Source organism: Vespula pensylvanica, chromosome 9, assembly GCF_014466175.1.
Source record: "Vespula pensylvanica isolate Volc-1 chromosome 9, ASM1446617v1, whole genome shotgun sequence".
Taxonomy (NCBI): domain Eukaryota; kingdom Metazoa; phylum Arthropoda; class Insecta; order Hymenoptera; family Vespidae; genus Vespula; species Vespula pensylvanica.
In genome coordinates, this window is record NC_057693.1 from 632535 (window position 1) to 645586 (window position 13052).

General features: G+C 27.5%; 4 protein-coding genes and 1 long non-coding RNA gene across 11 annotated transcripts; 2 read left to right on the plus strand and 3 right to left on the minus strand.

Annotated features, from left to right (window-relative positions):
* Window positions 1-19: 19 nt before the first annotated feature.
* On the minus strand, window positions 20-1760 carry LOC122631576 (NADH dehydrogenase [ubiquinone] 1 beta subcomplex subunit 3). 3 transcript variants are annotated; one of them, XM_043817448.1, is made up of 2 exons: window positions 1629-1760; window positions 20-432 (listed from the first exon to the last, which is right to left on the minus strand). In XM_043817448.1, exons 1-2 carry the CDS (start codon window positions 1641-1643, stop codon window positions 109-111), a joined length of 339 nt encoding a protein of 112 aa, XP_043673383.1. In that variant the 5' UTR covers window positions 1644-1760; the 3' UTR covers window positions 20-108. The 3 variants fall into 3 exon arrangements, with proteins under 3 accessions (XP_043673383.1, XP_043673384.1, XP_043673385.1); XM_043817449.1 differs by lacking the exon at window positions 1629-1760 and adding an exon at window positions 699-846; XM_043817450.1 differs by lacking the exon at window positions 1629-1760 and adding an exon at window positions 524-682.
* Window positions 1761-1941: 181 nt separating this feature from the next.
* Window positions 1942-4381, plus strand: LOC122631560 (fizzy-related protein homolog). The gene has a single exon (XM_043817419.1). The coding sequence runs from the start codon at window positions 1942-1944 to the stop codon at window positions 3400-3402; it is 1461 nt and encodes a 486-aa protein (XP_043673354.1). The 3' UTR covers window positions 3403-4381.
* A 3285-nt stretch (window positions 4382-7666) lies between these two features.
* LOC122631559 (nucleolar protein 58) lies at window positions 7667-10810 on the minus strand. Of its 4 annotated transcripts, none has more exons than XR_006327733.1 (5): window positions 10620-10809; window positions 10346-10422; window positions 8703-10195; window positions 8272-8597; window positions 7667-7806 (listed from the first exon to the last, which is right to left on the minus strand). XR_006327733.1 is itself a non-coding variant. In XM_043817418.1 (4 exons), the coding sequence occupies exons 1-4, from the start codon at window positions 10662-10664 to the stop codon at window positions 8446-8448; spliced, it is 1761 nt and encodes a 586-aa protein (XP_043673353.1). In that variant the 5' UTR covers window positions 10665-10810; the 3' UTR covers window positions 7667-8445. The 4 variants fall into 4 exon arrangements, 2 of the variants coding, with proteins under 2 accessions (XP_043673353.1, XP_043673352.1); XR_006327734.1 differs by having other exon boundaries at window positions 8262-8597; XM_043817418.1 differs by having other exon boundaries at window positions 7667-8597; window positions 8709-10195; window positions 10620-10810.
* Window positions 10811-11040: 230 nt separating this feature from the next.
* Window positions 11041-12736, plus strand: LOC122631565. 2 transcript variants are annotated; one of them, XM_043817428.1, is made up of 5 exons: window positions 11041-11352; window positions 11509-11648; window positions 11794-11912; window positions 11991-12139; window positions 12240-12736. In XM_043817428.1, exons 1-5 carry the CDS (start codon window positions 11346-11348, stop codon window positions 12728-12730), a joined length of 906 nt encoding a protein of 301 aa, XP_043673363.1. In that variant the 5' UTR covers window positions 11041-11345; the 3' UTR covers window positions 12731-12736. The 2 variants fall into 2 exon arrangements, with proteins under 2 accessions (XP_043673363.1, XP_043673364.1); XM_043817429.1 differs by lacking the exon at window positions 11041-11352 and having other exon boundaries at window positions 11510-11648; window positions 11780-11912.
* Window positions 12202-12935, minus strand: LOC122631577. Its single transcript, XR_006327735.1, has 2 exons — window positions 12881-12935; window positions 12202-12398 (listed from the first exon to the last, which is right to left on the minus strand). It is a non-coding gene; the product is annotated as an uncharacterized LOC122631577 (long non-coding RNA).
* Between the last annotated feature and the right edge of the window lie 117 nt (window positions 12936-13052).

Sequence of the window (13052 nt, forward strand, 5' to 3'; positions counted from 1 at the left end):
TAATTCTTTACAAAACGAATATTTACCCAGTAATTTATTTTTGTATTTCTACACTTGTAGTACTGCTTAATAGTTTAGCAATTCTTGCATTTTATGGACATAATTATATTAATGATGATCACCATGATCATGATCATCTTTTTTATTCAATGCTAACAATTGTTCAATTCCTACAGTTATTAAGAATGCTGGAATACCAATCTTCCAACCTCTAAGACAATACGTCAGTACACGTTGTGTTTTTGTTTTATAATCAGGATGATAACGCCATGCCTCATTTCTTAACCATGGATCTTCTAAACCTTCACTTGCTAAACGTTCTTGAAATTTTACTAATGCTGGAGAATTTTCTATCTTATAACAGTCAGAAGAAGGTATTTTAATAGTATCGTGTCCATGTCCATGGCCACCCATATTAGATTCTATAATTCTCTGCAAGAAAGAAAGATGTAAAAAAAGAAATATTTATTTAAAATCTAGTAAAGACAATATATATATATATATCGTCATAAATTTTTATTACATGTTTAACAAGAAATATTTTATACGTCTATTTAATATCTATAATTAAGGAAAGGTTAGATTTTTGTTTTCTTTTAATTCTAACAATTATAGAAACGAATAGTTTTCTTATAAATGTTTTTATCAACTACTAAAAGTTAACTACAATGTTAATAAAGTCAAATTATATAACTCGCCTTTTCTTTCCGTTAAGTAACTTCAGTATTAAAAGTGTCACTAACTTTTCCAAACGCTTGATAGTTCACGACCATTCAGGATATCCGTGAACATAACGGAATGATTTTTGGAACGCTTTACAATTGTAATAACCTTATGCGAAAAGAAAAGATGTGTCATACAAATAACATTGTATTTATTCGGTTTTGTAACTTTTGAAAACATAAACATTATTAAGTTTATTTTGATAATAATATCAAATATGATGTTAACTCTACTTTGGCATTCATTCGTCTATGGAATAAGAGATTCTTTTAGGTTCATTTTTTGTGCTTATGATCCTCCTTAAAATTTATTACAAACACAAATACACAACTTCATAGGATAAATTTAATATATCTATATCTATAAGATATCTACGTAATTAATAAAGAAAGATAGCAAATTATTATAAAATAATATAATATAAAAGCTAAATTTATAACATACATATATATAAATAATCGTATGTTATTTACACAAAATCACACGTCAATAAAAAATTTCAAGAAATTTGTAAAAAGAACTGTAATAAATTTCTAATATATTTTCTGTCATATCATGTACGTAATATATTTCGTATGACACAAGCGTGATGTTATGAATCTTCTTTGTCGTCTAAAAAATATGAACTTTAGAAAATCATAATAAAGATAAAAATGAAGTGATACGGTAGATTCGAAAATAATTACCGTTTGTGAGTAAAGAAACCTTAATAATATAGAGAAGTAAACATATGAGTCAGATACATATCTAAAGGATAGAATAATGAAAGAACGATAAAGCGATAAAATAGTGAAAAGGAATAGAAAGTCCTTTTCAAATAGATTGAATAAAGAAAAACAGAGGCATAAAAATAAGGTTGTTAGGATGTCGCTACGTGCATAGTTCTTGCTAGCCTCAGCACTTACATTCACGTTTCCCATCTGTCGCGTTCGAAGCAAAATTTCAAATAAAGCCTTTCGATTGGAGGAAGACGAGTCGTTTTTCCTGCCCTCTCCGTATGAAAAATCTTTCGAGTTGACGTCGAATGGCGACGTAACGGGTTAAATAGTTCAGTTTTATCGGCAGATAGTGTCGGCTCTCGAAAAGAGAAAAGAGATGTCCGATATATGTGTAATCTAAGTGGCTACGTTATAATTAAATGAATGTGCAGCCACTTTAAAGAATGTGACTGAAAAGAAAAAGCTAGTGTGTACGTTATATTTCGTGGTGTATCGGAAGATGTTTCATCACGAGTACGAGAAGCGACTGTTAAAGTCGAGTAGCGAGAGCCACATAGATAATCTCGCGACTCCTGCCCATTATACGCCTGTATATTTTTCACCAACAAAAATGACAAACAATAGTTTCGATCGATTTATACCGACAAGGTCTGGTAACAACTGGCAAACAACCTTCTCAATGATTTCTGAAAGCGGCCGAAGTGGTCTAACGACAAAGAAGACCCGTGAAAATGGTGAAGGCAGTCGAGACGGTATAGCTTATTCGTGTCTCTTGAAAAATGAGCTTCTAGGTGCTAGTATAGAAGACGTAAAGGGTCAGTGCGAGGAACGAAGAATACTATCGCCTCTTATGTCGAAAAACTTGTTTAAATTTACTACACCCACGAAAGATCATACACTCTTGGATCAAAGTTCGCCTTACTCTCTTTCTCCTTTAAGTGCTAAAAGTCAAAAGTTATTACGATCTCCGAGAAAAGCAACTAGAAAAATTTCAAGAATACCTTTTAAAGTACTTGATGCTCCGGAATTGCAAGACGATTTTTATTTGAACTTAGTGGATTGGTCTTCACAAAATGTCCTTAGCGTTGGCTTAGGCAGTTGTGTGTACTTGTGGTCTGCTTGTACCAGTCAAGTAACCAGATTATGTGACTTATCCAGCGATGGAAATAGCGTCACTTCTGTAGCCTGGAACGAAAGAGGAAATTTAGTTGCTGTAGGAACGCATTTAGGGTACATTCAAGTATGGGATGTGGCTGTAAACAAGCAAGTAAGCAAATTGCATGGTCACAGTGCCAGAGTCGGTGCTTTGGCATGGAATGGAGAAGTTCTGTCTTCTGGTAGTAGAGACAGATTGATATTACAAAGAGATGTACGAACTCCTTGTGTCGTGAGTGAACGACGTTTGGGAGCTCACAGACAAGAAGTTTGTGGCTTAAAATGGTCTCCAGATAATCAGTACTTGGCCTCCGGTGGAAATGACAATCGTCTTTATGTTTGGAATTTACATTCCTTATCACCAATACAAACTTATACAGAGCATTTGGCTGCTGTTAAGGCGATCGCGTGGTCTCCTCATCATCATGGCTTACTGGCTTCAGGTGGTGGTACAGCAGATAGATGTATCAGATTTTGGAATACATTAACTGGTCAACCTATGCAATGTGTTGATACTGGATCTCAAGTTTGTAACTTAGCTTGGAGTAAACATAGTTCAGAACTAGTCAGTACACATGGCTATTCCCAAAATCAAATATTAGTTTGGAAATATCCAAGTTTAACACAAGTTGCAAAATTAACAGGACATTCTTATAGAGTTTTGTATTTAGCCATGTCACCTGATGGTGAAGCCATTGTAACAGGTGCTGGAGATGAAACTCTACGTTTTTGGAATGTGTTCAGTAAAGCACGCAGTCAGAAAGAAAATAAGTCTGTACTAAATTTATTCACAAGCATTCGGTAAATTTAAATTTGGTAAATTATCATAAAAATTTATTATTTTATGTATTGTACATACATATATTGCATATACGATTATAGTATTCTAAAAGAATCATGATATATAAAACATATATAGTCGTAGACTATAAATATTTAGGTTTGTAGATAAGACTATTCAGCTGGTGGTTGTAGTATAAGTTCATAAATGCACAGCCTGCAATAAAATGAGTCTTGTGTGCAATATGTCACTACTTTGGTAGGGACTAGGTATACCCTTATAAGGAAATATGCACGAATTTTTTTGTCTTTTTGTTTCTCTATTTCATACAAAACAATTTTTTTTATAGATGTGCTATATTCCATCATTGTATCAATGTTAATTATTTTTTTCTTTTTTTATTGAACTTTTTTTTTTTGGATATATATTGTACTAAGTATGTAATTATTATTCATTGTTTAATAATATTTCGATCCATCAGGATATTTTAACAATATAGTAAATATTTTCCGATTTTTATTAATCACATAAATAACAATTACAATTCTCAAGCAATTATATATTGTCCAGAAGAATTCCTTTAAAGGGTGTATTAATATTTTCATAATTTTTCAAGATATGTGCTGTGTCTGCTCAGATATTCGCAGGCTGATGATCAGACCATTAAAGTATATATATATTCTAAAAAAAAAAAAAAAAAAAAAAAAAAAAAAAACTTTTTCTTTATTGTTACAAATATACTTTGGTTTTTCATTGATAATTAATAAATAACTGTGTCATATAAATCAGATATTACATACACTTTACTTTCTTAAATCATTTATAGTAACTTATGCTTTACAATCAGCAAGTTGTACAAATTTGAGTGGAAATGCGACTTATAAAATAAATTACTAATTTATAATATTACAAGAAAATAATATATTGTAATAACATGTTTGTCTCTGCATTCAGAGGAGATCGAAAGTGGAAATATACATAGAAACTATAGGAAATATTACAACAACAACAAAAAATGTAAAATCTTATATTATCATGTTAAGTCAAAAACTCATGTCTGCAATTAAGTTTATAGACATTATTTATAGACATAAAAAAAAAGAGTATATCATTTAATTACTTCTGGATTATCATATTTTTATAAAAAAAAAATTTTTTTTTTTTTAAATAACTTCCTTCTGCTAAGATAACATATTTTTTGTATACATTTTTCATACACAAAATTGTTACTTAAATTTATATAAAATTTAAGTGATATAATGTTATTAATGTTACAGACATGAATTTTTTCTAGTAAAGGGTAAATGGGAAATAATATGTATACTCTATTTTTTAATACACTACTTTATCCCAGAAACTATAAGATGCATGTAGAAAATCAATAAAATGAATTTTGAAATCACAATTGTAAGTTTGGCGATTTATATTTTTTATTATAGTATAAACAAGAGGATTTTATCATATAGTATATATAAAAATGTATACAAAATTTGATTTCTTATATGTATTTCGAAATAATAATTTATGATAAAATTAAACATTACAACTTTATGCTTTTTCTAACATTGAACTTTGCATGTGGAGTTCAAAATATTCAGCAAAATAGAGCAGTATATATGTATTTGCACTGCTATCTACATGCTTACAGATAAATAGATGCTTGCATTATTCTTTACATTTTGTATTACATATCAATGTGTTGATATTTTAATAATATAAAATTTAATACCATTATGAAAAATTATATGCAATAATATGCAATTTATTTTATAAAGTACATAATTTGTTTCTTTTAGTATCCCAAAATATGTTATTGATCTTTTAAATATTGTGCTCTTAAAATCTCTAATCCATAATTAACAATAAATTAGAAAAAAAAAATATAATTGGTTAATCTTCCTCAGAATAAAAAGTTGCAGCATATAATGCACATAATTCAATATTTTAAAAATAAGCATAAGTAATTTGATATATACCTATACATACAGACTTATACATTTTTCTAGTTTACAATATAAAATGTTAATATTTCAAAATTATACTGTTTATTTACACCACTAATTATGAACTATCTCAGTTTTTGCCAAGCCAATAAGATGATCCGATTTTTATATAAAATTAAATTTGCTACAAATTCATATAACCATAGTATGATGTATATAATGAATTTAAAAAATCATTATATATTCATTTTTTTTATTATAATAATTTCATTTGTATATATCTTTACTTATCCTAGATTGCAATACTCACATTCCTATCAATAGAAGATCAAATATATATATACATATATATGTATATATTCGTGTCACACATGAAACTTATTATACATACATTTTTGGTTATGTATATTTTTAAACAGCATATACGCATAAAAATCATAAACGAATATAAAATTTCTATGCATCAATTTATAGAAATTTATTATTATTAAGTAATCATTTAAAATATTTAGAATTTAATAGCTGTATTTATGAACTTAAACATTGCACGAAGCAATGTTGTCTCAGATTCATAATACGATTTGAGAATTCAATTTACCTGATCATAAAGTGTTGGAGAATAAACAATATATAATCAATTTGCTATAATAATTTTTTTATAAGAAAGAAAAGGATTAAGGGGAAATTATATTTTTAATGATAGACTATTATTTTAGCCTATATAAAAATAATTATATCTACGAGTTATATGTATCAATTTTATATACATTAAAATGTAAAATAATACTTATAGTTCAAGTGTGTGCATATGAATCTTAATTATAAATTTTTTAATAACTGATAATGTTTAAAACAATTAAATTTTATGATGACTAAATAATTATAATAATAGTTTTCAACTATGATTTACATGATATAAAATACTATTGCAAAAAAACACATGTAATATATATGGAACATATATATACATTTATCAAATAAATGTAAACATAGTAACAAAATAATACGTGTGGATCTGTTTTGGAAAATAATATTTCTATTTTGATAGAATACGTATATATAGAAAGGTTCTGGTAGGTATAGAATGCTTTAATGGTTCTTCATAATTCCAAGCATTTTATTTTTTAGTGTATTAGTATTCAAATCTAACAATTATAATAATATGCAATTCTTTGATGACAATATATCTATAACCTATGTTCGTTAATAAACTAAAGATTGTTATATTTATCTAACATAATAAATAAAAACTGTTTAAATCATTAATAATTGTAAAAAATATTTGTGTCTTGCCAAATATTTGGTAATAAAATTAAGTTATGTTATTTTGCAATAATATAAGTAATCCATACACCAATTTACAATAAAGTACAAAATACATTTTTATAAGTTTATTAAGTGATTATATAATGATTTCTGAGAATATCTTTTTTATTGTCCTATATAACATTTTGTACTTTTCCTGCATAAGAATTGCTCTATAAATATTACAAATGGATTATACAATTATGCTAGCATTGAAAATTTACATTTAACATCAGCTTATTTTTGTGTATCTGTATAACAATAAAGATATGTTAAAATCATGTATGAAAAGTAATTACTTCAATCCTTATTCAAATGAAACCCATAAATATTAAGTTATGATATGCAAAATCAATTTTTATCAAATGTTAAAAGAATACATATACATAGTATTGTATGTTGTTATATAAAATATTTATTAATTTATTGAAAACAAAATAATTATTTTAAGATATTCAATTTAAAAGATCTTTAAATCATATGAGGATCTACTCAATTAATTAATAGATTAGCGTTTTCTTCATTGATATTTTTATATAATATAATATAATGTAAATGATTTAAATCAAAATTTAATTATATAAAAATGATTTACTTTTATTATGTACATAACAGTTTTTGTAAATTTCATTGCAATAATACAATATACAATATATGTTAATTTCGATTGAATATTCTTTTATTATTCAATAAAAGTTATAAGAAATGAACATAATCTTTACAAAAGAATAGTTTTCTGCTAAGGAATAAATGGTTTAAATGATTTAATTATGACTTAAAATAGTTTGATATAGGAAGCAAGAGTAAACAATAAATTCACAAACATGTAATTGTGTACAGTATCTTACAGAACTTCTACAATGATAATACATGATAAACTTGATGATTAAACAACTACGTAATAAAATAGTATTTCATATCAAGTTTATATAAATTATTCTACATTGTATCGTATACAATTATGCCTAGAACCGATTATTTTTAATACATTCAAATAAGAACTATATACATGTAATATTGTTTTCGCGATTCAATGTGTAATTGGAAAGTTTTTTCTGCAGTATATTTATAATTTATAAAATAAAATCAAACTCTTATTTGCATTGCGATGATACCTTTAACACTTTGAGTATCGCGTCACTAATTTGTAGTAGATGTGTTTTCACAGAGACCTCATTACCTATAAATGCTTTAATAGTTTTTACTCAAGCAAGAAAGATTTTGTTAAGGGTATTTATTATATACTGACTGAAAATAATTAAAGTTTCATTTGTTTAATGCATTGAACATATATTTAAAATAAGATTATAAAAAATTATATTGATTTTAAATGATATTCTGAGAAGTAAACAAAGTGTAATTGTGGTTCTGCTATATAATATATGCAATATATTATATGTTGCTTTACATTACTTTGCTAGTGATGTGAAATACAAATAAAATATTAAAGAAATCACATTACCTTACAACAAGCAAAAGATAGAAAAAGTTAGACATAATATAAGAGTGAATCGCGATTTATGGCAGATAGCTTTTGTTAGATGTCACTAAATACATTTAACGAGATATTATCGCGGATAAGTAAATGAATAAAAAATATTTGTTAAGAAACTATAAAAAATAATTTTTATTTACCTCTGCTTACCTGGGAAAAACTGGAAGCAAGTCATAAACTTCACCTGGGGTGTTTATGGACTTTTGTACACCTCCAGAGTCACATTTGAAATGTGTTGAGCACCCAATGTATTAATGATCAATCCTTTAAACTGTTTATATAGATATAAACACATATAAATCTAAAGAAAACTTTCAATGAAAGTTATTCATCTTGTTGTATTTTTTTTTTCTTTTTCTTTTTCTTCTCTGTCAAAACTGATTCACCCTCTGCTGCTTCTATTGAAATAGAAGTCCCTTGTGTTTCCACAACATGTTTTTCTTTCTTCTTTTTTTTCTTCTTCTTAGACTCTGAAACTAAAATTTAAATTGATTTAAGAAATTCTGCATTTTTAGCTTAATAAGTGTGTGTAGAATGAATAAGTCACATATGTATATAAATATTAAATAAAAATTATTAACCATTACTTTCATCCTGTGGTTCACTTAGGGTTGCAACAACATTTGTATCTTCTTCTATTTTCGCAATTGTAGATTCACTTGTTTCTTCATGCTGCTTGGATTCCTGCTTGACCTTTTTATTTTTTTTCTTGGGTGTAATTTCTTGTTCATTTCCATCTTTTTCTACATTTTGTATTTGTGAGGATCCTTCAATATCCTCAATATCTTTCTTTTTTTTCTTTTTTGGAATTTCTTTGCTCATTTGTGTTTCACTTTCTTCAGTTACTGTCTTATCTTCTATATCAGAATATTTTCTCTTATTACTTGTAAGAGTTGTATCTGCAGCTATTGGATATTGTACAACTTCACTCTTGAAATGGTATTTTTCAAATTTACTTTTTGCTTTACTAGTTCCACTAATTTTATGTAAATTTCCTTCTTCAAGTACTCTTAATCGACTTTCTAATTTAGCTTTATGTTCAGTACCAAGATCAAAATTTACATCTTCTCCTAATGCATCGACTCTTGTTGCTAAAGAAGCTTTTGCTGCAAGCATTCTAGACATTTTTCCTTTATTCTGGACAGAACATTGTCCTACAAGCTGTGCATGGTAAATTAAACCATATTTTGGAGTGTCTTTCTTGGTTTTTAATGCTCGAAAAAGTGCTTTCTCTGCGCCAAGAATTTGTACAGTGGAAGCAGGATGTTTAGCAAGATTGATAAGAGAACCTGCATGTGAAATTAAACGAGCACCCACCAGTTCTCCAACTAGAATAGTTAAATTAGGTGCCATTGCCATCATTCTGGTTTTAAGATAATCATATAATTGTGCTCTGTACTGTGAAATTTCTATGACTTGATCACACAAATGTTGAATATTCAAGATATCATCTTCTGAAATTTCAGTTCCCATTGATATCTCAGCAGCTTCTTTAACTTTCTCTTCGATATCCTCAGGCAAAATATCAGATAAATCTGTATTTATTGTATTCTCTCTTGTTCCAATTATTTTCACGCTTCGTACAAATGCAATATTGTCTGTTATAATTTTACCAAGTTCTGGGAAATGCCAGCCATACCATTCACGACAACGCATTACATAGTTATTTAATTCTTTATCTAAATCATCTAGTAAACAAACAGCTTGTACTATCATGGTATCTATTTTATCAGGTGAAAATTTTAACTTATATCTAGAAAGACTATGAGCTAAACCCAAGGCCATGGCTGTCATTTCTTTCTTGGGCAAACCAGCTAATAATCCATCTGCCTGACTTCGAATGCATCTCATTAGTTCTTGTATTGCTGTATTGCTCACACAAGATAAACTAAGTTTATCTTTTATTGCATTCCCTAATTTGGCATCAGCCACTGCTAATTCTTCTTGAAGCTCTGAAAAATGTTTCTTAAGGGTTCTTTTTAAAGATTTAGAAAGTTTTCCCTCTACAGCAGCTGTTGTAGCAGCAAGAGCTTCTGTAGTATCCTCAAATTTTTCAAAATGTTTTAATTTGACACTAAAATCAAAATACGACAAATAATTACAATTATGATATTTATAATTACAAAAATATTATACATATATAGATAAAAATATAAGGACTCTGCTATAAAACAAACATTATATATTTCTTATATTGTATGAATGTGGAAATAGAATATCTTACATTTTATTTGCTGCTTCTGGTGTTTCAAAATCTAGAAACAAATTTTCTGTTTCTGTTAATTTCTTTTCATCGAGTAACTGTAATAAAGTATTATAATCAGTTTAAAGTAGACATCTTTATATATCAAAATACATTCCGTTATTTTTTACAATATTTTATTATACATATTGTGTATAACATATATATATAATAACATATTCGGATAATCCGAACACGTGCAACGTTATCAAGGTTATGATTTGTATATTTTCGAACGAAATACTCATCAACTTACCTTAAATATTGCGTATCCCGCCGGAGTTTCAAAGAGAACTAACATATTTTCTTTGTTTAGTTTAAAATATACACATAAAATTAAGTAATAATTCACACACTCATTTATATTTCACGAATTATTATAAAGTCGGAACTTATTCGCCGAAACCAAGCCTCTTCGAGTCACAGAGTAAAAAGAGAAAGGAAGGAATTGGAGGGAACATTTATCGCCATACATTACATCAATATTGATGGGTATTCAAAGTGTCTTACAGCGCACTCTAGCGGCGAACTTATGAATCCTAAATTTTGAATCAATAAAAAAATATTAAAAAACAAAATAAACTTTAAGAGTGTAAATACAATCTATATCTATTATTTTAGTCACTATTTAAATAATGAGTTCCTCAAAAATGGTAATATTCAAAAATTATATAGAGCTTGCGTAGTATCAGCTGACAATGGCCACAAAACCATGTCCAATGTGTGACAGTGTATGATGCGTAAGGATCAGATATATGTACATAGCTTATCCGAGCACGTCGTATTACGATTAGAAAATATTAAAAAATTCCTTTGAATATAAGATCTGTCATAAATGTTTACCTTTCGTATCTTACAATTTAATAAATTTTATTTTTAATAAAAATTATTCTAATTAGAAATTTATATTTACATCACATCAAAAAATTCAATAAGATTTCTGATACATCTATTAGTTGCTTTAGTGTTCCTCAAGTTAATAATGTCAGGTAGGTTAATATTATCTATTTAAAAGGAGAGATAATAGAAAAATTATATATAACATATTAAATATAAAAGTTAATTTTATCATCATTTTGGATTGATGTAAGTCATTTTAATACAAACATTTTAGTACAAAGTCAAAGTATAATTTTATTTTTTAGTATCGATTAATACGATAGATAGTTTGGATTATTGTTATTTTCCTATTACCAAATCTCGCATTAAATTGCAAATAAAAGCTAACCATGATGCCAGAATTTCCCTTAGGACTCATTTGGGAGATGATTCTAATGTATATGAAGTAAGTTTAGGATAAGTAATATATTTGTGGACTTTATATTTGATATTTAATGTAATTCTTATCCAAACAAAAAATGAATTTATTAAGTTTGGTATTTATTTCATATTAAATTTAATGAATATTTAATATAGCATTGCTACTTTAGATTATTCTTGGTGGGTGGGGAAATACCATGTCAGCTATCAAAAGAAATAATGTAGAACCAGATGTAGCTGAAGCAGAAACTATAGATATATGTGGAGATAATTGTGATATTTGGATACAGTAAGTGTTAATCTAAAGCTAAACACAAATAAATAATATTGTATTAACAAAGTTAGTTGATAACTTGTATGTCTATAGATGGTCTTGTGATGGAATCTTAAGTGTAGGCCGAGAAAATGAAGAATGTGAAACTTTAATGACATATAAAGATAAAAATCCATTCGTTATCAATTATATAGGATTTAGTACAGCTTGGGGTGCAACAGGAGAATGGACTATAATGAATGGTGAGTGGAGAGTTATATATAGCAATACATTTAAAAATAAAATATAATCTTTTCTCTTCATAAAAATATGCAAAATGTATAATATAATTATCTTTTTTAGAATACAAATTTACATCACTTGCTATCAGACAACAGCTGGCTGATACATGTCATTTATGGTTTGATTTTAACAATACATTAAGTTTTCCCCAAAATGCAGCCATGGCTTCTGAAGACGGATTATATGTTGGACGTGCACATCATAAAGATTCTGTAACACCTGGTAGTATAAAGGATAATATTTGTACTTTAGCATGGGGGGGAACAACTCATGAAAAAAAAGAATTTCAAGTATTATGTATTAAAGACATTAACTGGGTAAAATCATGGGAAGGGAGTGTTCCTTTATATGCTCTTCCTGCTGGTGAAACGGAAGATGGTTATGCTCTTTTTATCGGTAGAGCTTTGTATGAAGGAGTATATTATGTAGGAAAAATACAACCAAATCATCAAGTATGTTATATACCAGTTAATGGACAAGAAATGCCTTGTTTAGAATATGAAACTTTGGTAATACATAATTACAATACCGTGGAACATATAGGAAGATAAATATTTTTGAAAAATGAAAGCTATTCGTTTACGTCGACTGTATAATATATTTTGTGCATTCTACACCTCAATACTACAAAATGTTTGTAAACGAATATAGAAATTAGGAAAATTATATAAGCTATATGTTATATCATAATTTATACTTACATAACCTAGATACTCATATATTTCTTAATATCTCTCTGCTACAAGCTGCAAATCTATTAAATAGAGAAATATATGTAATAAATTGCTATTAGAATGATAAATGCGAATATGATGCTCTGTGATTGTAATATTCTGTAAACTGTTCGTACCTCATACGGTGCTAGTAATTTGT